This window comes from Carassius carassius, chromosome 1 (assembly GCF_963082965.1).
Source record: "Carassius carassius chromosome 1, fCarCar2.1, whole genome shotgun sequence".
In the NCBI taxonomy this organism is placed as follows: Eukaryota; Metazoa; Chordata; class Actinopteri; order Cypriniformes; family Cyprinidae; genus Carassius; species Carassius carassius.
In genome coordinates, this window is record NC_081755.1 from 35,769,476 (window position 1) to 35,794,285 (window position 24,810).

The following is a 24,810-nucleotide window of genomic DNA, read 5'->3' on the forward strand; positions in this document are numbered from 1 at the left end:
GAACACATCATTTAGAACATTTATTAAAATTCTGTTAATTTATTTGACAGCATGTAACAAGTGATCAAACTTTCTTTAATTTATAGGATATAAATCCATTACTATAATTATTATAATATTTATTTTCAAATTGTCTTTAATTTATTGGAAATTTAAGGTTGTCAGAAACTACAAACCAGCATTTGGTCTCTAACTTAAGCTATTTGAAAGTGAAAGTGACATTAAGCCAAGTATGGTGGCCCATACTCAGAATTCGTGCTCTGTATTTAACCCGTCCAAAGTGCACACACACACAGCAGTGAACACACACAAACCATGAACACACACCCGGAGCACAGGGCAGCCATTGGGGGTCCGGTGCCTTGCTCAAGGGCACCTCAGTCGTGGTATTGCCAGCCCGAGACTTGAACCCACAACCTTAGGAGTCAAACTGTCTAACCACTAGGCCACGACTTCCCACAAATACTTGACAATGTATGGCAGCACAGTACACATGTAGCATGTCTTACTTATTGAGTGTTTTTTTTTTTTTTTTGCGATAAAGCTCTGGATTGTTTCATTGATTCGTATTGATTCATTCTTCTCTCAAGCTGGAGGGTCAGCTCAGTAGAGAGTTTACACAACCAGTCTAGCCTTAGTTTGGGATGCAGCTACTACGCGAGACTCTGCCTAATGAAGAGTTTTAAAAGCAAGACCTTTATAGTGATTGCTGATGTTAAGCTTCCTGAGCAGTCTTCATTTTATAGCTGGTACATATCTTTAACAGTTTTAAAATATCGCAATTGTCTTGGAACAGGGCCTCACGCTCAGAGCAGCTAAGAAGTCACCAGGGGAGCATTTTTAATGCCAACAGAGGAAAAGCCATGAGAACCGGGTATTGTTGGATGGCTAGAACAATGAGTCATTGTGGGTGTGTGTGTGTGTGTTCCAGTGTCTGTTTTTGAATGGAAGCAGATGGAAATGCAAGAAATCCTGGTTTGGTGTTCAGTATCTCTCTTCCTATTCCATTATTTTACACCATGCCTTAGGCTTCACATATAAAAAATAAGCTCTTTCTTTCCAGGTCTATTTCAGCAGGTGTCAGATTAAGACTGCGATCCAACATAAACAAGCGTACATGAGTAAACAGCAGGTGTCAAATTATTTCAGTGGGTGCATTATTTGAAGTATTAGCATTAGCAGACTTAGCATTCATTTCAATTATCTGAATTACAGATAATCAAAGAATAATGGGATACAGGGTATAGCCTAGTGTCCTTAGGCAGTGATCATCCACACTGACCGCAAACCCAATTCAAATCAGAATATTTGAATATATTATGCTAATATTTACACTGATGTAACGTCATGAGTATGTCAGTCTCAGAGCTTCCAAGCTTCCAGCATTTTAAAAAATATAAAGTGCATATAAACATGCACAAGTGTTTTAATAATCTGCTTTGCCTATAGTACAGTGACAAAATATTTAATTGTAATTTTTTTTCTTTATAAGAAATGCATCTCTATGCATGAATATATTTGTCTGGCTTGGGGATCTTTATAGAATTAAAAAAAATTGCATACCCCTGCATCAGAATACAGTTTGCAAACTGCTAAAGTATTTCAGTAGCCTATTTACAGTTATGGGAAAAAGAGCTTCCATAATGCCTGAGACTGTTGAAGATGTGAAATTATAGTACTATCTTACTACTGCGATAATGAATATAGCCGGGCAGCAGTGTGATATCACTACTTTAAAGGAATGCCCAAAGATAAGCTACAGCTGTTGAGTACTTGTGTGAAATTGGTTAGAAGTGAACACAGTCCATTCCAAGGGCTTAAATATTAACGTTGTCATGTAGCCAGTCCAACACCTCCTAGAGTGATCAGATGCCTGTTATGTGTGAATGGACTTCATCTATCATTTACATTTAGATCTCCATCATTAGAGTCTATTTCAGTGGTGCAGAGTTTCTTCCATGCCAGATGTGCTTGTATGGACCATCTCTTCAACTGGTGTTGCCAAATTCTAGCTGTCACACACATGACAGTAAGTGAAAAGGGCAAGAAATGTATTTGTCATCACATTATATGCAAATAAATAGGTGTTTGCATGCGCTGCTGATAATGAATAATGCTCGATGTGAGTGGGTTTGGGACCAAGAATTTCTGAAACGGGTGAAAGGCCAGAATTCCCTTCCACACCCATACAGTGCAGGTGAGGAATGGAGTCGATTTGTGCTCCTGACATGTGGATCATTATGAGAACACAACTCAGTGGAGAGACCTGTGCGGCCAGATTTGGAGTACCGTAGTGAATTTATGTTGTTGTTTTTTTTTATCATTCCTCTGCCAGGATGGGCTTACTTTGGAACTCAACACACCCTACACAAAGTTGTAATGATGAGCTTGTGTGCAATCAGCCACCATGAAGTGAAGTTTTTAGTGGTGGGGGTACCAATGAAAGTTCATTCTCCTCCGGGGAACAGTCTTGTCTGTGATAACAGTGTAATATAGACTATGGGGTGTGTGCTTCATTCCTCTCAGTGCAAGGTGCATTATCCAAACATGGGTGGAGAGAGTATTTTAAACAGGTAGATGTGGGCTATCAACCAAAACAGACTGTCCTACTCGAAATGTTATGAACGAGGCATGCATTTGATTCCCTCAAATCTTCCATTAATAGACAAACTTATACAGTGTAACATTATTAATTCAGTAATTCAATATATATTACAGTATACATCGAAACCACTCACATCAATCTTCTAATTTCAAATGGGAGAGGAATGTCAGTTTTTCCGGGTGTGAAGATTTAAGGTTCAATGGCAGGAGTGTCAGCACTTTTGTTTTGTTCGAAACACAGCCACCAAAGGTGTGTCGCACAGTTTCTCTTAGCAATATGTGCCTAAAATAATGGACATAGAAACTGTAAAGTGCAAATATGCTAGCTATCCGCTATGGTATGTTAAGACATTGTTTGTGGCATCACAGCTTTTGTCTCTGTTGGGGATATGATTTAATCTTGAAGCCTTGCTTTGCACCTGTTTCTCTTGTAGATAAAAGTAACACAGACAGATTACTTATCCTCTCTGTCTTTACCCAGCATTTATACAAATTGGACTAGAATTGATCTCATCATTGTGTATTTGCTCTGAAAGACAGAGGTGATGTGCAATATGTATTTCAACCACACTTCCTATTTTTCTACATTTATTCACCTTTTTAAGTTTTTCCAGCAAAAGAAGTGCATTGTGGTACATGAAGCACCACTTACACAGAAGTCTCTTCAATGAAAGTTTGCTTTAAATACTTGAACCAGATGTGAAATCTGTGTGGGGAAATGTTACTTGAAAATCCTGTTCACGTGGATTCCTATTGGCAAGCAATGGCGAATGGCAATGGCGAATGGCAATGGTAAATGTCATCATATCATTAGTGTTTTGTTGCATAAAATGCAGTTTCAATGAGAGGCTGAGAAAGGTCATTACATGCACTTTAACAGTTACATTTAAGTCAAACTAAAACAATAATTTGTCACGTAAATGCTTTAGTCTGACTGATACTGTAACAATTGGATGATTCAGTTCATGACGTCAGACTAGATATGTGAGTGTAGCTCAACTTTGTCCAGTATGTACACACATAAATCTTATTGCAATTGGCCATTGTGTATTTGCTCTGAAAGACAGAAATGCAATGCAACATGCATTTAATCTTTGAAAGTCAATCACTTGGCAGAGAGATGATTATAACTGCAAATGGAAACATACTTAATTACTGACCCAGTGATAGCCATTTCCTAGTTTCCCACATTATTCACCTTAGAAAAATTTAGCCAGCAAAGAGGTCCATTGTCAGTAGTGTAGTGATGTGTGTGAAGCACCCAGTGATGGGGAGTAACTAGTTACATGTAATGGTGTTACATAATTTAATTACAAAATAAATGTAACTGTAATGTGTTACAGTTACTGAGAAAAAATGTATAAATTAGTTACTTATGAAAATGTTAATAATTTCAAAGGGGGATACATCTGAATATTTTCACACACATAAAAACATTTAATTGATTTGTTTCCCCCAAATTGTATTGACTGCTCTAAAATATAAGATACCAATATTTCAGGAGTTTAGGACACAGAAAAGGACACATGCTTATTTGATAACTGTTTTATTTCCTATTTTGGTTTATTCATATGCTTTATTTATTTATTTTTTTAAAGACTTAACTGTTTTTTCCTAAAGCCATTTGTTAGATGCCAGTGTTTCCTGTCATAACTATAAAGATTTGATTTCAAAAACAGTATCATAGCTATTAATCTATTTCTTTGGTATGATTATGATTGCATATCTGTATTTAACCTCAGAATGATCTAAAAGAGGTGCTAAAGTGTTAGTTTGTGGTGGCTGTGCTTCAAAATTAAACGATTCTCAACTTAATTCCAGTGATGAAGCATTTTGAAAGTCTGACGGTAATCCGTGTTGAATTCTACTATAAGGTTAACCCTATCTGGTTTTAAGTGTTTGAAAATGATTAACAGTTGAAAACATTCATTGGAAATTTAGAAAAGTATCAAAAAAGTAATCAAATGTAATCAGTTACATTCCTCTAATAAAGTAATTGAAATAGTTGCACTACTTATTACATTTTAAATAGGGTAACTTGTAATCTGTAACCTTTTACATTTCCAAAGTAACCTTGCAACACTGGGAGCACTCCTGAATCTTCCCTGAGACTGTGGACGAAGCAGGAAGCCAAGGCTCAGTGAGTTTGAAAACCCCCCAAAGACCCTCTTACATACAAAACTGCTGTGTTGCAGCAATCCTGATATGGCCCAGCCACAGTTCAGCCAACCGGACTGGCCATGGTCTCAAATCTCAACAGAACAATGATAATCAGCCACCGTTGGCTAATCACTCTATTTATCCCTTCAGAAACTGCTTTTTTTTGTCATCGTAGAATTTCATAAGCCTGGAAATCTGATTGGAAAATGTACAGCTGATGTTCAACACATATGCATAAAAGGGTTATGGAGTGGCATTGACATACAACCACACCCAGGTCAAGAATGAGACTGAAAAGGAACCTGCTCGGCTGGGTCAGACATTGCAGACGGTGCAGCTCCACCTACATTCTAGAACGGGGAAGGTCTGAGAAAACCTGCCTATCCTGCCTGGCCCCAGCCATTTATTTGAATTAAAGAGAGTCTTAAACGTGCTTTATAGAGAAATGTTTTTATTTGTGACTAATGCTGTGTTGAAAACATTACTTTAGGGAATCTGCTGTCAGAAGCTGTGATTCTTCTCTGCTTGCTTAATATAGAAAAGGAACATTGCTTTACTGATAAGGAGGAATGTTGACTGTAATGTACACTGACCTACTATAGGCTACTATCTGAAACATGCTGCCACACCCATCCTGTCACTCTTTCTGTCGCTTTACACCTCACATCATGATCTCATTCAAAGTATGTCAAGCGTTGTAGTTACCATAGCACTGAACTCAGTGAAGTGACTCTTTCTTAGGCAGGATGTCATGAACGCTTGCTCTCAACTTGAACACAGACCTGGAATGATGCACACTTGGAATAAAAGCAGAGTGTATACATAATGATTAAGTGCCAGTCATCTATAACATGTGACACACATTTTAATCAATGTGCAGAAGCATAAATGCATTGATGTCATGTCTCACTAAAGCAGCAATAGCCTAAATTTGCGCTTTTCTCACCAAACCTCACCGCCAGGGGGAGCAGCATCGAGTGGAAAGGGATTTCAGGTAGCCTGTCTAAATATTGTGCCATCATTTAGAATATAGACAAAATAGAAGACAAAATGTGTATGAAGATAGACAAGATACATTTAAGATACAACTATTGGTGATAATTATTAATCATATTCTGAGATAATTACAGACGGCCAGGCTAATTAGAATTTGACATGAAAGAACTGACTTGAATAAAATCTCTTTCACATAGTAAATATAAGTGCAACAAATTTGATCTTTTACGTTTTTTAACCGTGGTTAACTGGTGTTGACTTACTATTAGTCACATAAAGGCAGATACCCTCCTTGTAGTGTAAAGTTGCTATAGCCTACATGGTTAAAAAAATGCAAGAAAGGAAAGACCAATCAGAATTGAGATGTGAGAAAGAAGAGCAGGATTCTGTATGCAAATATTATGTTGGTTTGGAATGTTGAACATTATTTCAAGTGAAAGGGAGAATTGTATATATGTGACCATGCTCCACAAAACCAGTCATAAGGGTCTTTTTCTTCTTCTTTTTTTATTGATATGTATACAATAAATAAGCTTCCCCTTGATTGGTTTGTTAGGAATGGACAATATTTGACCGAGATACAACTATTTGAACATCTGGAATCTGAGGGTGCAAAATAAAGAATTAAATAAAATAAATCAATTATATATATAAAAAATTATATATATATATTAAATTAAAATATTGAGAGAATTGCCTTTAAAGTTGTCCAAATGAAGTTCTTAGCAATGCATATTACTAATCAAAAATTAAGTTTTTATATATTCACTGTATTAAATTTACAATATATCTTCATGGAACATGATCTTTACTTAATATCCTCTCTTATTCCGAGGTCACTGTAGCCACCAGATCCAGTCTGTATCCAGATCAGAGGGTCACTGCAGTCACCCGGATCCAGTACGTATCCAGACCAGATGCTGGATCAGCACCTAGAAAGGACCTCTACAGCCCTGAAAGACAGCGGAGACCAGGACAGAGCCCCAGATACAGATCCCCTGTAAAAACCTTGTCTCAGAGGAGCACCAGGACAAGACCACAGGAAACAGATGATTCTTCTGCACAATCTGACTTTGCTGCAGCCTGGAATTGAACTGCTGGTTTCGTCTGGTCAGAGGAAAACTGACCCCCAACTGAGCCTGGTTTCTCCCAAGGTTTTTTCTCCATTCTGTCACCGATGGAGTTTCGGTTCCTTGCAGCTGTCACCTCTGGCTTGCTTAGTTGGGGTCACTTCATTTACAGCGATATCGTTGACTTGATTGCAAATGATTGCACAGATGCTATTTAAACTGAACTGAGCTGAATGATGACATCACTAAATTAAACGATGAACTGCCTTTAACTGTCATTTTGCATTATTGACAAACTGCTTTCCTAATTAATGTTGTTCAGTTGCTTTGACACAATCTTTTTTGTTTAAAGCGCTATATAAATAAAGGTGACTTGACTTGACTAATGATTTCTGACATAAAAGAAAAATCGATAATTTTGACCCATACAATGTATTGTTGGCTACTGCTACAAATATACCTGTGCTACTTGTGACTGGTTTTATGCAGCAGGGTCACATATTATTAATCACATTTACAAAGGTCACCAAGCTTATTAACCGAAATGTTCTCAAAAAGTGAAATAATTGAGTATTAGAAGTTTGTCTATGCGTTATTTCAATTTTCCATGCTTCTTTACACTAGTTATACTAGTGTAGAAGTCCTGTCCTTTATTACGATTTTACATTAACTACAATAGACCTAACAATATATTTTTGACAAAGTGTGATTATCATGGTAAATGTGTGATTAAAGTAATTATAAACCATGACAGTTTATGCACTAAAAGAAGAAATGTAGACAGGTTTTGATTTAGCGTACAGTATGAGGCTATGGGGACAGATATAAACAAATGTCTATGTGAGGAAACTGGAAACTCTTCTGGTGTTTTGGCTGCAGTGCAGCAGTCCTCTTAGGACAGGTCAGAAGCGGCACTATTAATCTCAGTTACCTGAAGCTGAACGGTCACATGCTTCACCTCAGTCTAACTGCATACTTACATTTGTCTCTATATATTTATCCATGCCTCATTTTAGTTACCTATCTATCTCAGCAACAAGCTTATGTATGATGCCCTAAAATGCTCGCATGGTTTTTGAGAGGCAACCAGTGAATCTGATACTCACACATCTCGGTATATACAGACGTTGACAGTACCTAAGTCAAAGTAATGTGACCAGAGGGCCGTCGACAAGATGTAGATTTTGTCTAACAGACGGCCAGGTCAGCATGAAAACCACGTGTCGTACAGATTAGAAACGGGCACGGTTGAGTCTCTCTCTCTCTCTCTCTCTCTCTCTCTCTCTCCTGGCAGGTGCTGTATCATTGATTTAATGCTGAATGAGCGCTGACTCTTGAGCGAGGATGTGAACCACGAGCATCACATGAAACCGCGGTGATGTGTCTGGTGCTAATGTTTGGAGGCAGCGTTTAATTCCGTTTCCTGAGCAGACTATTTTTAACCTTAACGTTTCTGTTGGATGCGATGTCCTATCTGAACCCCCGGGGAAGAGAGCTCGAGCGTTTTGATGGACTTTCGCTCATTTACTGGTAAGAACTGAATATGTTTGTAGAGTTGTGCATGCCGTCTGTTTATTTTTCTTTGTCATTTCAGGCATTAAATGGACTTTATACTGTAAAATTCATATAAAGTCTCAAACTGATATGAGAATTTTTTTTGTGGCATTAGCAATTTTTAAGAAAGGATAAATGAAAGAAAGAGTCGCTTCAAAAACGAATACGTCAAGTTCACACGCAATCAAAGCTTCTAGTTATTCAGCCAAAAATCCTACACCTGACCAAAAAAAAAAAAAAAAAAAACATGTTGCGTTTATAAAGAGCACGTTTATATATATATATATATATATATATATATATATATATATATATATATATATATATATATATATATATATATATATATATATATATATATATGTGAAAAATATATATATTATATATATATATATATATATATATATATATATATATATATATATATATATATATATATATATATAGCCTATAGTAGGCTACTATATATAAATTTTTGCAAGCACCATGGATTTTTGATGGCGCAAGAACCCCAAATATGATGATTCCCCGCCCAAATAAAGGCATTGCCTAATTATATTTTCATAAAGACTTATACGTAGTCAAAACTCAAGTATTAAGCCTGATATAATATAGTCAATATTACTGTTTTCCAAAATTTAATAATTGTTAATATTTTATAATATTAAAGAAATTATTTAATATCTGGAGAATATTTAGGCTACTTTGTATATTTTCTACCCAGCATTAGAGTAATGTCAAATGTTTAAACCTTTGAAAAAGATGTGTTTACAAAGTACTTCAGACAGCTTTTCAAAGTAGGTTTTCAAATAGCTACTTAGTATTAAAATCGAGGCTGTTATATGAACAAAACAGTTTATAGAAATTAAAATTGATTTAACCTTATGATTTCAACCAGTATTTCGAAAGCACAAACAATAAATTCTGCTAATGTATTAAACATGTTTCATCAAAATCTTAAGTTTACAAAATAACTTTGACAGCCCCAATTTTTTTTTCTATCTCAAAATTTCTGTGGATGCCCAAGCACCCCTTTGCCCCCCCCCCCCCCCCCCCCTCAGTTATAAAATCCTAATTTTACACTCTAAGTTCAAAATGGCAGAGATTTTTCATTTGTTTACATCAAAAGGCATTACTCAAATGTATATAAGGTGTGCATTTAAGGTGAGTAAGGTGAACAGGCAATCTGTCACCTTCTGAAGGGTCTTAATATAGCTTAATAGATGGGACATTTATATTATAGCTTTAAAAGATAATAATAGCTACAGTGTGTGTACCTGAGAATGAATATGCCCGGTGACATGCTAAATTTAGATTTTGGCAACCAGGACTTGAATAGACTATTGGGAAGAGTAGGAGACTTAGAGAAGTGATGCTGTCCCATGACCTGAAGAGACAGTCTAAACATGCTGGATATTTACTCAGTATATACAAATGCACAAGTCTAGACAAAACCAAAAGATTTATCAGCACTGTGAGGTCTGTAGAGCTAGTTGTTTTTGAAAAAGAAAAAAAAAACTATTTCTAAATGTAACATTTTAACATCTTTTTAAATATAACAAAAACTGCATGATATTATAATGTTGTGCAATGTCTTGTGCGATTAAATCTGTCTTTTCATGTTAAAATCTGGTTCCAGTTTGCCTCAAGATGCTTAAGTTTCATTATGCATTTTTTTTTTGTCTTTTAATGTTGTAAAAATGAACATTTAATTTGTACTTCAACTTCAAAGTGTTGGAGAATCCTCACTTTTTATCACCTTCATTATCATTTTATGACATTAATATCAATAACTCAATATCAATAAGTTATTTAATCTATTAAAAAATAGAAAACTAAGGAAATGTGTATGATGCATGTACTTGAGAATATGTGTAGGAGTAACAGTATAAACGTGTGTGAAAGTCATTGATCTGATCATGGAGACGGTGTCTGTATCTCAGCATTGTGAGCGCTGTGTTCAAATGATACAAAATTACCTTAATCGCTTAAAAATACTGTTTGATTGACTCAAAGTAGTCAGTCATCTCTACAGCCAAACACACCTGTGATGCTTGTGCTGCAAATAGCATAACATATTAACATTTTTAAAGGTCACTTGACAAATAGTGACTTTATTTACCATTATTTTGACCTTTAATCAGTGCATATGGTTTTTCACAAACAGGGCATTGTTCTTCATTGCTGATATTGCACTTCGGCAAAAATGATTGCATTTCTATTGGCTCTGACTTTCTGATTTGAAACAAATATAAAGCAACTGTGAACAACATCATGCTTCCGGTTAGTGTTTTGTCCAGTTTTTGCAGAATGTAACTTGTACCCAATGTAAAGGTTTTGGACTTGTATTAAGTTTTTTAGGAAAGGGCTCTCTCTATCACAGGGGTGTCCAATCCAGTCTCACTCCTGGAGAGCTAGTGTCCTGCAGAGTTTAACTCCATCTCAGTTAAACACACCTGAACCAGCTAATCAAGGTCATTACGCGTATACTAGAAACCTCCAGGCGGATGTGTTCAGGCAAGTTGGAGCTAAACTCTGCATAAAGTAGCCCTTAAGGACCGAGTTTGGACACCCCTGCTCTACCATGAAGCTTCAGTTCTTGTGTTGAGTAGACTCAAAAGTAACATTTGTGTTGAATGCAACCTTTCTTTACCTTGATTATAGACCAGACACAGTCAGACACAAAATTATATGTTTTTTAAGACATTGTTTTCATACTGTTAACACTAATAAATCTTTATCTGCATGGTGCCTTTTTATTGATTTTTTCCCCCCATGTTTTTGGTAGGCACTAATATCAGTGAATCAACATCAGATTTTTGCTGACTTACCGGATTTTATTTATTTATTTATTATTATTATTTTTTAATCAGCCTTGTTAGTCATGGCATTGCCTAATAATGAGGTCTTGTCAACTGGTTTGTTGTGTCAGCTTTGTTGTGATTCATTGATTTCTCTACTTTTTGCAACACTGTTGTTAGAGATTCATTAAAAAAGGCTTTTTTTTCTTTTTTTAGTTGATCTGCCAGTAGAACAAATATTTAGTGTTAGTTGAGTGTATCTAATTACTTGGAAAAAGTACATTATTCTTACATTTCTAAACATATATTTATAATTATAGACCGATATTTAACATTCACAGTTTATACACCTTTATTGTTGTTAAAGAAGTTTGAATTTATTCATCTTTTTATTTTTGTCAGATAATTAAATTGCAGTCTCATTCTTTGGTAATATGAGGAAAACAATTCCAACAATCCCTTCATGATTGTTCATCCCATTCAGTCTTGTTTTATGCTGACAGCATCAAACGGGATTAAAAGTGGATGATATGTTGTGACATTTCCTTGGATGTGTTTCTGTTTGTTACCTACGGAGGGCAGTCATGGGCCCAGAATGCAGCAGCTAGTAAACAGGTCAGACTGGCCTGTCAGACTGTATCAGATTAACCCATTTCACCACACTCGGTGGTCCAGCATGGAAATTTGGCACCCGAGTAAAGTTGCCACCCTCGTTTCCCATTCTTCATTACTGCAATGGGTGGCACGTTTACTGAGCTTTGCCTTGATGAAAAACAAAAAGTGCGACTGGCCAAAAATTGACATATTGCGTCTCCGCTGTTATGATTTCTCAATGTGGACTGGATTATCCCATAATCTGATAACAACCCACTGTGCAGATTTGGTGATTAAAGTTCTGATGCAATGGGTAGTTGCCATGTCTGCTGGAAGGAAGAGGGACAGTATGCATGCGTGTATTGTGGTCCATGCTGTTTAGCTTGAATTAGTCAGAGAAACTAATAGATTTTTTACTTGCCTTTTCTGTGTTTTCAGGGAGTCTAAATTGTCTTATTAAATATATAATTTGATGTTTAAACTGTGCTTGAACAAATATTGCAAATATTGAGTTTTTTTTTTTTCAGACTAAAAATGTAGAACAATTTCAGAAAACTAAATAATAATTTATAAATATAACAAATTCGGATTTAATAACTACAATCTAAAATAAAGACTGATATTTAAAGTTATTAGCAAAGCTATGTATAAATTTAAAGAATATTTGTTTATTTATTTAAGTGTATTAGAAATTGGTAACATGTTTCTAATTCATTCAGAAATAGGCATGAATTCTGACCATGTTAATATTATGTATGTCTTTTGTTTTTTAAGGGCTCTAGAAAGTGTAAAATAGATTTATTTCTTTCAGTTCACAGCTCAGGATTTTGAGACTGTGTTCTTTTGATGCCATTAGTCAATCAGTGTTCTGATAAGTGGTCGACCGATATATATATATTTTTCAAATATCGGCATCAGCCGATAAGTTTTTCCGTTGTGTTTGAGGCAGGACTTTTATTTTGACTGCGCTGAGAGCGGCAGCGCCTGAGCACACAGTACTCACATCCCCATGCCCTACTCCCTTCAAAGGGTTAACCCTCCGGAGTGAGAGTTTTGAAGGGTGTAGGGGGCCAAACAACTGTTTCTTGAAGGGCCCTTTCTGTGTCATAATCACGGGCCCACACGGAGGCGCCTTCATCATGCAAAGAATCTGCGCAAAGGATCATGTGAGCCCGAAGTGTGCATCAGTTGTACCCTTCAAAATCTTTCCTTCTGAAGGCCCCTTTGAAGTGGCCAGTTTTGAGCACTTCGGTTTGGAACGACCCTTCAGTATGGCGGCCATGATTGTTTTCGATCCGAAGTACCTTTTGGAGGGCGATATACCCCTTTTGGAACACACTGTCCCTCTTGTTTACTGTTGTTGTTAACAGTTCTGTCTAATATGGAAAGAAGTCTATCTAATAATCAGGTAGAAGGGTTAAACAAAAAAAATTAATGTATACAGGAAGTATGTAATGATTACTTTCATATTATTAGTAAGCATGTACGCATTTATTTAATTTAAACAAATCTTTGAGTGACTAATGAACATTTTTAATTTCACAAACCTTGCAAACTTAGTTGAATCCAGCTGTGAGATCTTGTGTAGTGTGTATGTGTATCCAGCATGATCACGCTTTCTCTGTGTGGTGGTCAGTCCGTGTGAATTGAATGCTTTAAACTTTAAACTTGTGATTTCAAATTATGCTGCGCTTAATGCATTTGCCCACTTTCATATTCTTGTCATTTTCACTGTGTGCTGTGTGTAGTGCCCGGTTGGTTACAGTGTTAACTTCCTATTTAATTATATTTTTATAAAATATTTATTTATTCGTGAAAAATACTTTGTCATCTAAAGTATATTTATTTTACACATTTATCTTTTAATCCATTGTCAAAAGATTTCAAATTTATTAAATATTAATAATAATAATAATAACAATAAATTATACTGGCTTCATATCGGCTTTCCATTGCACAATGGATAATTACAGTATATTTGCTTACGGTCCCTGAAGTTCTGATCCATATAAAGAGACTGAAGATGGAGACAAACTTTTCTCCTAAGACATCCATTTCAGATAAGCCTAATATATACTAAAGTATTTCAACCACTATATAAAAATTCACTCAGTGCCAATAAATACATGATATAGATAGATGGCCCAAATAAATTCACATTCTCTGACTGCATAATGAGAAATAACATGGACAATCTGTCATGAATCATCATTCACAGGATTTACAGCTTCAGCGGTTTAAGAGGGTTGAAGGGCTGTTGGCTTCCTGAGATTCTTGAGTGGTGAGATATATGATACGTTGGAGCAAGAATTTATGAAATTTAGAGATACTGGTACAAATATTTATATATACACATTTAATAATTGATTTATTTAATAGTTCCCTTTATTCTAGGCTTCAATGAAAAAAATCTACAGCACAGTGTAAGTACTGCAACTTCAACATATAACATTATACTCATTTTTTTTCTTTGTTGAGCAGATTTGTTTTTATCAAACATGTTACAGGATGTTGCACTGCGCAGTAAAGCCAGTGTCTGAGTGAGTTTGTGTATCGGGGTGGTTGGAGGGTGAAGATTATGAAAAACATAAATGGAATACATATGTAAATATTTTGTGTCCTATGAGTAACTGATGATCTTAGCTTATTCTTTAGGTAGGATTTTTCAGAACGTTCTCCGGGACATTTGAATAGCTCATCTCAGACTGTCTTCTAGCACATAGTCTTATGCTAAGCCTTGCGGTGCTTAATATCAGCCAGAGCTTTATGTTCTGCCATTCTCAGGCCGATTCTTGAATAAAGAGCAGCTGTCTCCTGTATCTCAGAGGCTGCCCTCAAAGACTATTTATAGACTTGTAGTATCAGGCTTTATAAATAAATGTAGGCACAGTCACTTTTTAGAGCAAATGAGATGAAAAGTCCTGTACTTCGGTCATCACAGAACAACTCTTTCTCTGTGTCCCTTCAGGTTTAGGGTACAAAATACACAGAGTTCAACTGCTTTGCCTAAATCCCATAAATGAGTTAGCATTTTGAACTTCTGACTCTTTCGTCCTGAAGTGTTTTTTTTTTAATTATTTTTTTATGGGTTGTTGGTTAAATGCCGATATTAAGGAATGTGGTTAATGCAATTTCAAGATTTTATCTTTTTTTTTGGAACTATAGAAGTTGTCAGGGACATCACATGTCATCATGTCGAACAGGAAAACTCATCTACTTGTCCACTTTTTTTGGTTGTGTTTGTAATTGTGCTTCTGAAAACTACTGTACCTCAAACGTTCCAAGAGTTGTCGGAAACGTACTGGTGGTGACAGTGAAGTCATGTGACTATGGTGGAGTTCATTTATAACTTAACGTAAACTTTATATGTCTGCCAAGTTGTACATAGTCTTTAAAATTCATATATGTTGGGAAGATTATCTAGATGATAAAATGTATAAAAAGCCTAATATTCTATAAAAGCCAATGAAAAATACTCTAAACACTCTAAAGTTTTTTATTTAGGCAATCAGAGTGATCCTTCTTCCTGGTTGGCCTATAAAATTAGATAATTATGAATATAATGAATGAGAGATAGATGGATTCTGGAAATGCTTGGCACAGAAATTTTAAATTTAATTTGTTTCTAAGTTGTAAGGATGCATCACACATCATCGTTTTTCAGCTTTCATTGGTTACTTTCAGAGAAATGTACTGTTTCAGTCAAAATACTCCCTTATAGACCTTAGTCCGGATATTTAATTTTCCAGCTTTTCAAATAAATACAAAGCAGTGACAAATAGATATGATGTCATAATTGGATAGTTCACCCAAAAATTTTATTTTATTTTTTTTTTCAAAAATAAACTATCCTTGTAAGGTCCTGTCACCTTTTTTTTTTTTTTTTTTTTAAAGATGTACTTACAGCTATCCCTCAGAGTAAAATATTTAGAAAAATACTTCAGCAGTTAATACACACTGAAATGCTATTATCTACCAAAGCACTTTTCTTTTTTATGAATGAGGTGTCTGTGAAGAGGGGCGGTTGAGTTTGGGGGACCAAGGGTCTCGTGGACTGTGACCTGGCCCTGCACGTGGTTGATTGACAGGTTGTCCTAGCAGATTGCGGTGCACAAAAGTACACTGTCCAGTCATGGCTTGATATGTGAATGTGCTAATCACACTTGACATATTAACCTCATGAGAGGATTGACAGGAGAAATTTAAGGCAAGCCAGACAGAATGCTTTAAGTCATTGTAGTTTAGTGTGATCATTTTTGAAAATAAAGCTTATCATGGCCAGGTGTTTAAAAGCTAATCCTGAAATTACATCATTACAGCCTGTGAGTTTGGCACAAAAAAAGGCTTAGTCTGGTCGCTCTGTGACTATCACAGAGACGTGACAGATTGAGTACAGTAGTACATTATTTATATTGTTAAATAAGACATCTGATGAATTATTTTTTTCTCTTTGCCTGATAACATTATCCAAACTGTAGCATTCAGTTAACTGCAACACAAAGGACAGGCATAAAAAAACTAAAGCACACTTCTAAAGGCTGAAATACACTATATGACTTTTGCCCTGATTTCCTCCAATTTACAGTCTGGAGATGTTGCTAGTCGCCAAAAATCAGAGTCTGTCTGCAGATTTGAGTTTGTATTGTGTATGATGGTCATTTTTTAATTTCAGACTATAATCCCATCTGGTTGGAGGATATCAAACATGCTTGATACGTTCAGCTGATTTTAGAAACATGTATTGTTTTAATTTGTCATGCATCTCCTAACAACAAGGCACACGTTTCTGAGTGAGTTTGTTGTGAAAGTGAAGATTTTTGAAGTCTGGTAGTGCGTGATCCTCAGCTGTTTAGTGTATGATGGCCACTTTTTCCTTTGTGACTGTTTACAAAGTCGCAAATCTAGTGGTTTTTGGTACAACCTTGTGTGACTTGTTTTGGATTGTAGCTCAAGTTGCCGTTAAAAAGTGGTCTCTGAGTCCCAGGACATGTGTCGAGGTAAATGACATTGAGGAGTTACACAGTGACAATGCTTTTAAGGGAAAGTGTCATTCTGAGTCTAACTAGGCCACAAGCAACACTGTTTGTAGAGCACTAAATGACAATAATCTATTTTAACAGGTAGTCACTTCATTACATTATGAATGCAGTTAGTCATTTCAAAGAAGCCCACATAAAGACTATTTTATATTGTAAGAATACGAAACCCTGAGTATATTTGGCCAGTGTAATCCAGACATTGTGTAATTTTACCTCAAGGATGCGTGTATAAATCTGACTGCTGTACGAGAGGAAAGCACTCTAGCTTTGCATGCGGGATGACCATAGATAATAACACTTGCTAAAAATGGAAACAGTCGAGAGATTAAATATGTCTTTCTGAGTTGACAAGGATTTAGAGTTTTCTGCTTTTGCACAAATGTCGTTTCTCCCCAAAGCATCAGCGTTTCCTGTTTTTTCCCCATTTTTAATGACTACAGTAAAATAGCAACAGTGGCAACGTGATCCCATCATCAGGAAGTAAAGAAAAATCACAGCTGTCCTTCAGTATACTGTAAATTATGCTACACTTTTTGATTAGACTTTTTCCACATCTGTTGGTTTAACCAAGTAAGGTTGATTTAGTCATGTTCAGTTGCATCACATTTTCTTCACTAGAGTGTGAATGGGCTCCATCTGGATGTGTGTTCCAGTGATATTATTTTGTTTTGTAGATCCTGTGTCTTGTTTGCAGACTCAAGAGATCACAGAAGCTTGTCAGTTTTAATTCCCATGTCATGTTTGATCTGATGCAAAATACTTTTCAGTATTTCACAGTTCAGCCTGATGTAGGCTACCTGAAAGATCCCTTGGATTGAAATAGCTTAAAGTCAGCAACACTTTGTATATCACACCACCTTTAAGCCTTTACAGTTCTTTCATAAACGCAAATATTTGGCTTGCAGCTTGGGAAGCACCTGTTCCAGTCATTGTTAAACAATGGAAAAAATTATATCTTTCTAAAAAACACACTACCCCTCATTTCTGTTGCATAAGATTTAATCTGTGGGCAAAGTTGGCGATGTTTAGGATCATCTGTATTAGAGGGCTGTAGCAGTGAATCATGTGGCTCGCGCTGTGTCGGACCTCCGCGAGGCGCTGATCGCGAGAGGAATGGGCGGACGCTACACGCCGCTGGATGCGCAGAAATCTCTTCAAAATGCCTACATTTTCGGTCATGTACAAGGGAGCCGTCATGATTAGCAGGTAAAAACATTTGTTTGGTCATTTTGTGGTTTATCAGTTGATTCACGGCTCGTTTGTTTCCAGCTCATTAGCTCCAGTGAGCAATAAGCGCTTGAGCGGTCTTGAGAGAAGCGTCGACGTAACGCACGTCTTCACTTCGTCCGCTACTGTTTTGGGAGACTTTTGGGTACTTTGTGGTACCTGGGCTGTGCTCAGGTGTGTCACTAACAATGCGTGTTAGCAATATAAGTGGTGAGAGAATGGAAAACGTGAGTAAAATGTGTTGAACGACGGTTACTTCACCATTCGTTCTTAAACAAATTGCATTGATTGCAGTTAAAGCGTGTAAAAGTGCGAGTTTGATTTCATTGGTCCGCTATATGCTTTGAAGAATCCACAACACTATAAAGGATGTACTATTAATGTGCTCTAATCACCTGGGGATTATAATGTATTCGTGCGTACTCACTAAATCCATTCATACACATCTCGTGGAATTCATACAACTTTGCTATAGGCTTTATGCTTTTTGAACCAGAGGTTTTTAAACTTTCTGATGCCAAGAACCCACCTCAAAATGATGATCCATTTGCGAGGGACCCACTTTGTAAAGTGTAAAGGCTGCTGGATATTTTCATATACAAAGTGAGCTCTATATTAAGCATGATATTTAGGTCAACACGCATATTTTGCAAAATAGAATAATTGGCTTGTATAGCCTATGTCCATTTCTCTAAAAAACTAAATAACTTAAATATAGGTCTGGAAAATATTTACATTGTTTAAAAGTAATTGTATCTTAATGTTCAGTTAAATTCAGTAAAAAGAGGCTAATAAATATTCTTGAATGCATGTATAAAGATTTTAACTTTCTTATTAGAATAAAATAATCATGATTAGTCCCACATTGATAGTTCAACGTATGCCAGGGACTTTAACATATAACATATATATATATATATATATATATATATATATATATATATATATATATATATATATATATATATATATATACACACACACATTTTTTTTTTTTTTCATTTCCCACTGACCCCCTACTATTTTAAATGTCTATTTTAGAGGCTGCGCTGTGCTGGGGACAGTGGACACTCTCTGTTGCGTAACTCTTGTGAAGCATGTTTAGCTTGAATTGCAGCCTCAGAGGAAGTCTTAGGTTCAAACAGTCTGAAGTACAATTTCAAGGAGTCTGCAGGAAAGGCTGGAAGCATGTAATCTTTCTGGTGTAGTACAGGTTAGTCACTTAACAACAAAATGTCCAAAGAATTTAAGTGTCCTGATAAATTGCCTTCTAAAAAATAGGCCTCATTTCCACTGCCAAAGAGTAGAGTTTCTTTAATAAAAATCTTTATTTCACATGATTTAAGTAAAACGTAATTACTGTTATGTGACTGAGTTCTTAGAAATCAGAACCACAAACAGATTCTGAGTTCATGAGAAAGAGGAGCCTGTCCAAAGCAGGACATTCATGCTAAATAATTCATACTGATTCCCCACTGGAATGAACTGGTCTTGATACTAATAACAGTCCACAGGCACAGTGCGTACAGAAAATTTGCCCCCACATAAACTCACAGTGTATATATATTGTTTCAATGTTCAGAAATGAATTGAATCACCAACTTAAAATGTGACAGATTTTCAAGAGTTTGTTTCACAAAAAAAAGGTAGATTCTCTGAATCTAACAAGCCTTACTTCGTTGCTAAATTCAAACTTACTAAGTTTTCCATGTTTTAACATGGATGCTGCTTTTCTTCACAGGACACTGATGGGTCCGTATGGAGGAGATCGAGCAGTGCATTCTATGGAGTTTACAGACTGTGAGAATGGATTAGGTAAGTGCCTCTTAACGTATTCATTTCATTGTACATTTGTGCGTTTGTATAATTCTTCTTGTATCTTTAATCTTTGAGGACCACCTTGAAAATATTTATTTTGCTTGTGGATTGAGAATAAAAGGGTTACTAAGAATTATTGAAGACATAAGAAAGATATGGAGCAGCACATCTTTTAGCTGATTTTAATGAGGCCTATTGTACAGCATGCGTCTCTGATCTCTAATGGTAATGGAGAAGTGAAATAAAGTGTTCGGCGGAGTCTCCGAGAGAAGCGGTGGGATAGGTTTAGGGTTCGGTTGTCTTTCAAGTCTTGCGCTGTCATTGTTATATTTATTCCGCAGCCTGATCTCCCTCTTCACAATAGATCAAAAACATTATTTGAAGGCAGCTCTAAGCTCCTTAAACCTGTCCTTCTTATATCCTAACTTGCACAGTCAACAGTCCATTGTGTTATGAGATGATTCTGTTTCAGGAGACATTTCCATGAATACAGACTCAAGAAGTGAAGCTCTGAATAAAAACAGCACCGATAAATAAAATATTGTACAACACATATTTGCAGTGCTATCATGTACAGACTTAAGTGTGACACTGTCACAAGCATTCAAGGGTTTTTCCAGGACACAGTCCTTACTTTGCATTTATTTTTGAGTTATATGACATTTTTTTGAGTTTCAGTTTGGTAAAGAACACACTTTGTGGATAACCGGTTTGCAGTTCTTTTCATTATAGTGCTTCCAACGCTGAAGATTTATCTTAAAGTGAATCTATTAATATGCAATACCAGCTCAAAACTCAATTAGTGCCAATACATTGTCTGTCTATTAATAACAGATAAGCCTGAAGCAAAAAGAGGATATTTATTATTCCATGAGTGTGACTAAATCGTGTGACCAAAAGCGAATCTGAAGCATCTGTCCATCAAGGGAAGTGTCTTTTTAGCATGTTTCTGCTTCTGAACTGCCTGCTAATGAATCTTCCACAGGTATGGGTGTGAAAAATGCTCATCTCATTAAAGGCTTTCATGTTTTGGTGGAGTCTAAGCTCGTTCCTGTTGTTTCAACAACATTAATTTGCAGTTGCTCTCTCACACAAGGGATCTGCCATCCTTTCACACTGACATCTAGACAATGAGTTTATTCAATATAATAGTTTTTAGATGAACCCTAAGTTCATCAGTTTTCTTATTATATGTTATTGATCTTACGGTGAACAAATTAATCGAAAAGATTTATCTACCATCTAATATTTAATCAAAATATCATACTTGGGTCTTTGGATGACAAGTCTGATTTTTCTCTGTCAATGTATTTTGGGCGCCTCTGATCATTTTGCCTGTGAAATGGCAGGCGAGCGTGAGCTGAGAATGAACAGAGACTCACCCTGGTATTGTTCCAAACCTGTAAGACCTTCGTTCATCTTCAGAACATAAAATCTGAGAGCTTTCTGACTCTGCATAGACAGCAACACAACTACAGCGATCAAGGCACAGAAAGGTATATGTAACATTTTTTAAATAGTCCATGTGACATTAGTGGTTCAACTGTAATTTTACAAAGCTACGAGAATACTTGTGGTACTCGAGATGATGTTGTGAATGCCATTGCATTGAAAACATGAACACGCTGTTGCACCTCTAAGAACTTTTAAGGCTTGTTCTGTGGCGTTTATATAAGCCTTGTGATGGTTTGTTGTCACAGAGCTGTAACAACAGTTATGCTCACCAGGCCTCACAGTCTGAAGCGTCTATCATAGCAAATCAACACACACTGTTGTGAATAATTAAGCGAAGTGGCTTCTCATAGGAATAATGAATAATTGAATAGACACAGACGCGTCATCGATGTACTATAGTCCTTTGCCACATCACAAATTGTGGCGTCAAGACAATGTAGATTTTAAACCCAGAAGATGAACATAGCACAAAAAAGTTTAACATTACCAGTTTTCTCCAACAGTTAAAATGATCAGATCCTAACATCGTCTTCGATGATGTGCAACACAAACACCTCTGGTAAAATCTTAGAAAAAGTAGAAACAGATTCCTGTGTTTAACTCACTTTAGTAATCGATTCAGTGCAGCCCCTTGAAATCCCCCTCCAAAAAAAGCTAATTTCAGATAGGATGTAAATCTAACAACATATACCTGAAGCTCTGAAAGTCTTATGTGTGTAATACCTAAAACTAATACTCACCCGAGCCAGCTGTAAATCCTTACTTTAGGGAGACTCATTTGAAAATAAGCTGTTTAAGACCTCTATTATCAGACTTGAAATCAGACACAAATGAAGTCATTTACAGCAGCTGGAGTGCAGTATTTATCATATTTACATTAGGATTACTTTCCTTACCAAAGTGATAATCATGTACACTGCTGTTCAAAAGTTTGGGGTAAAGTAAAACAGTAATATTGTGAAATATTATTGCAATTTAAAATGAATGTTTTGCATTTTAATATAATTTAAAACACAATTTAATCTTGTGATGTCAAAGCTGAATGTTCAGCATTATTCCAATCTTCAGTGTCGTGTGATCCTTCAGAAATTCATCTAATATGCTGATTTGATGCTCAAGAAATGTTTCTTATCATCACTGTTGAAAACAGTTGTGCTGCTTAAATCTTTTGTGGAAACCTTGATATATTTTCTTCTGCATTTATTTATTTTTTATTAATAGAAGTTTCCAAAGAACATCATTTATTAGAAATATACCCTAAATGTTTCATAACATCATAAATGTTTTTACTGTCACTTTTGATCAATGGTATGCATCCTTGCTAAAAAAAATATTAATTTCTTTCTTTCTTTCTTCTTTTTTTTTTTTTAAATCATACTGACCCCCATTGTGAGTTTTTGAATGCAAGTGTATGCTACAATTTAAATTACACACAGTACAAAGTATATTAAATGTTGAATGTTTTTTAAACTATTGATTGAAATGGTTTTGGGTTTCTAAAAGGGAACAAATGAGAGTTAAAGCTTTCAGCAGGCAGCAGGAATCTATTGTTCATGGTAAAAAATAAGTCTGCTTTATCTCCTCTTGTTTTGTCAGAAAAAGGATGATTCACAGTCTGTTTAGTCAGAAAATAATAGTGTACATTACACATTCACCTTTGAGCTAATTTTCAGTGCATACTAGCAACGTAGTGGCATTTATTTGTCAATGAAAATGGCCATGCTGTCCTGTTTTAAAGAACCGCGGTATGATTTTTGTGTTTTGATTACATTTATGTGACTGAAAAATATCACCAACTAAACACAAGTATGTAAGAATATTTTACTTTGAGTAAAGCAAGCTTTGTCTCTTCCTAAGGAATCAAAGTGTTCGGTGGTGTTAAAGAACTAACAGGAGAAGAATATGGCGTTTATGTGAAGAGGATCTTACCTGGTGGCCTTGCTTCCAGTGATGGTAAGTTTTCTTTTTTAAATCACAGTTTGCCTGAACATTTATCCAGGTGGTCTCCAAATTTTTTTTTAAACAAAGCAGAATGTAGCTGGTGAAGCTATAGTCAACTTGAAATCTGCTCTGACCAGTGATTTAAATTAAATAGCTTTGATCCACATGATATTCAGCATGCTTTTACTAATAAACATAATGATTCAATCTTGTTATTATCAATGGAAGCATCTACTGTGGCATCTAGAAATAAGCTTTACATTTACACTGAAATCTGTTAAATGTGAAGTATAATAGCCACATAAATTGAACCTGAGAAATTTGAACATTCAGACGCAAAATTAGAAAAGAAACCGTGTCAGTGCAGCTGTTTACATTTCATGTGAAACAGATCGTCTGTCTCACTGCGTATATCTCTGCTTAAGTCTCTCACATGTGAAGCGTCATCCCTGTGCTTAATGTTAATGCCCCTGACGGACTGGAATTAGAGTCTGCTGCCCCGAGAACGGGGTGTATGGGAGCTTATATGTGCGCATGCGCTCTGAGATGGCCCCGCTCACACGCTCTCCATTCAGAGAAGTCAGCAAGCTTCCTGGCTGATTTCTCTGGTTTAGTGGAAAGACAAACCAAGCATGCTGGTATTTACCTGGCAGACCGATATTCTGAGGGAATCTAGACAGCTTTTCACAGTACCGATGCTCCAGGGGGACTGTAAAATCTGACACTGGAAAGGTAACATTTGGCTGAAGTGAGTAGGACATAGGTGACCCCTTTGAGACTTTAACAGCTTGTTCCTTTCCAGATTTGATTTGTTCTGACAAGATATCTCAGAAGTGATGGTAGAAGGGGTCAAGAAGATGACTTTACATTTGAGAGCAATGTTATTAATATGTCCTACAGCAATAAAAAAAAAGATTGAGGGCTGTATGTTGCCTCTTACAATTTGCTAAAACACTTAAGGAGTTGCCAAATTATGGCACTAAACATTTTGAACAGTAATGATGGCCTTAAACCAAAATGCAGTTTGGGAATCTATTCTGGGCTATTTACTTTTTATTTCTCATACAGAGCTGTTGATGCAATTTCCTTAGCATGAAAAACTTTTATTTTTAATTTTTTTAGGTTTTGAGAATTAGCTCTTTATGCTCTTAGTTCCTAAATGCCTTCATTTCTGACTCCTTCAAAGTGAAGTACATATTTAATGACTGCATATATTACCGTTCAACAGTTTGGGGTTGGTTTGATTTTTTTAAAAATGTTCTTGATAGAGACTTTTACATGCCCACCAAGGCTTCATTCAATTGATTAAAAGCATACAGTAAAACTGTAACAAATGTAAAATATTTTTAAAATAACCATTATCTATTTTAATATATTTTACAATGTTATGTTACCTGTGATGGAATAGCTTATTTTTTAGCAGCCATTACTGCAGTCTTCAGTGCCACATGATCCTTCAGAAATCATTATAATTTTTATTTATTATTATTTTCAATGTTGAAAACTGTTGTGCTGCTATATATTTTTGTTAGAACCATGATACATTTTTTT

General features: G+C 35.9%; 1 protein-coding gene across 3 annotated transcripts in view; it reads left to right on the plus strand.

The window, feature by feature from the left end:
- The first annotated feature begins 8,120 nt into the window (after positions 1 to 8,120).
- The window catches only part of si:dkeyp-72e1.9 (syntaxin-binding protein 4), a 42,978-nt gene continuing 26,288 nt past the window's right edge, over positions 8,121 to 24,810 (plus strand). For 2 of the 3 annotated variants that reach the window (XM_059557348.1, XM_059557360.1), the window contains exons 1-3: positions 17,868 to 18,024; positions 19,787 to 19,860; positions 23,176 to 23,271. In XM_059557348.1, the coding sequence (XP_059413331.1) occupies positions 17,957 to 18,024; positions 19,787 to 19,860; positions 23,176 to 23,271 (238 nt within the window). In that variant the 5' untranslated portion in view covers positions 17,868 to 17,956. Of the gene's footprint in view, positions 8,361 to 17,867; positions 18,025 to 19,786; positions 19,861 to 23,175; positions 23,272 to 24,810 lie in introns of those variants that run through there. The other variant, XM_059557354.1, reaches the window with a different exon arrangement.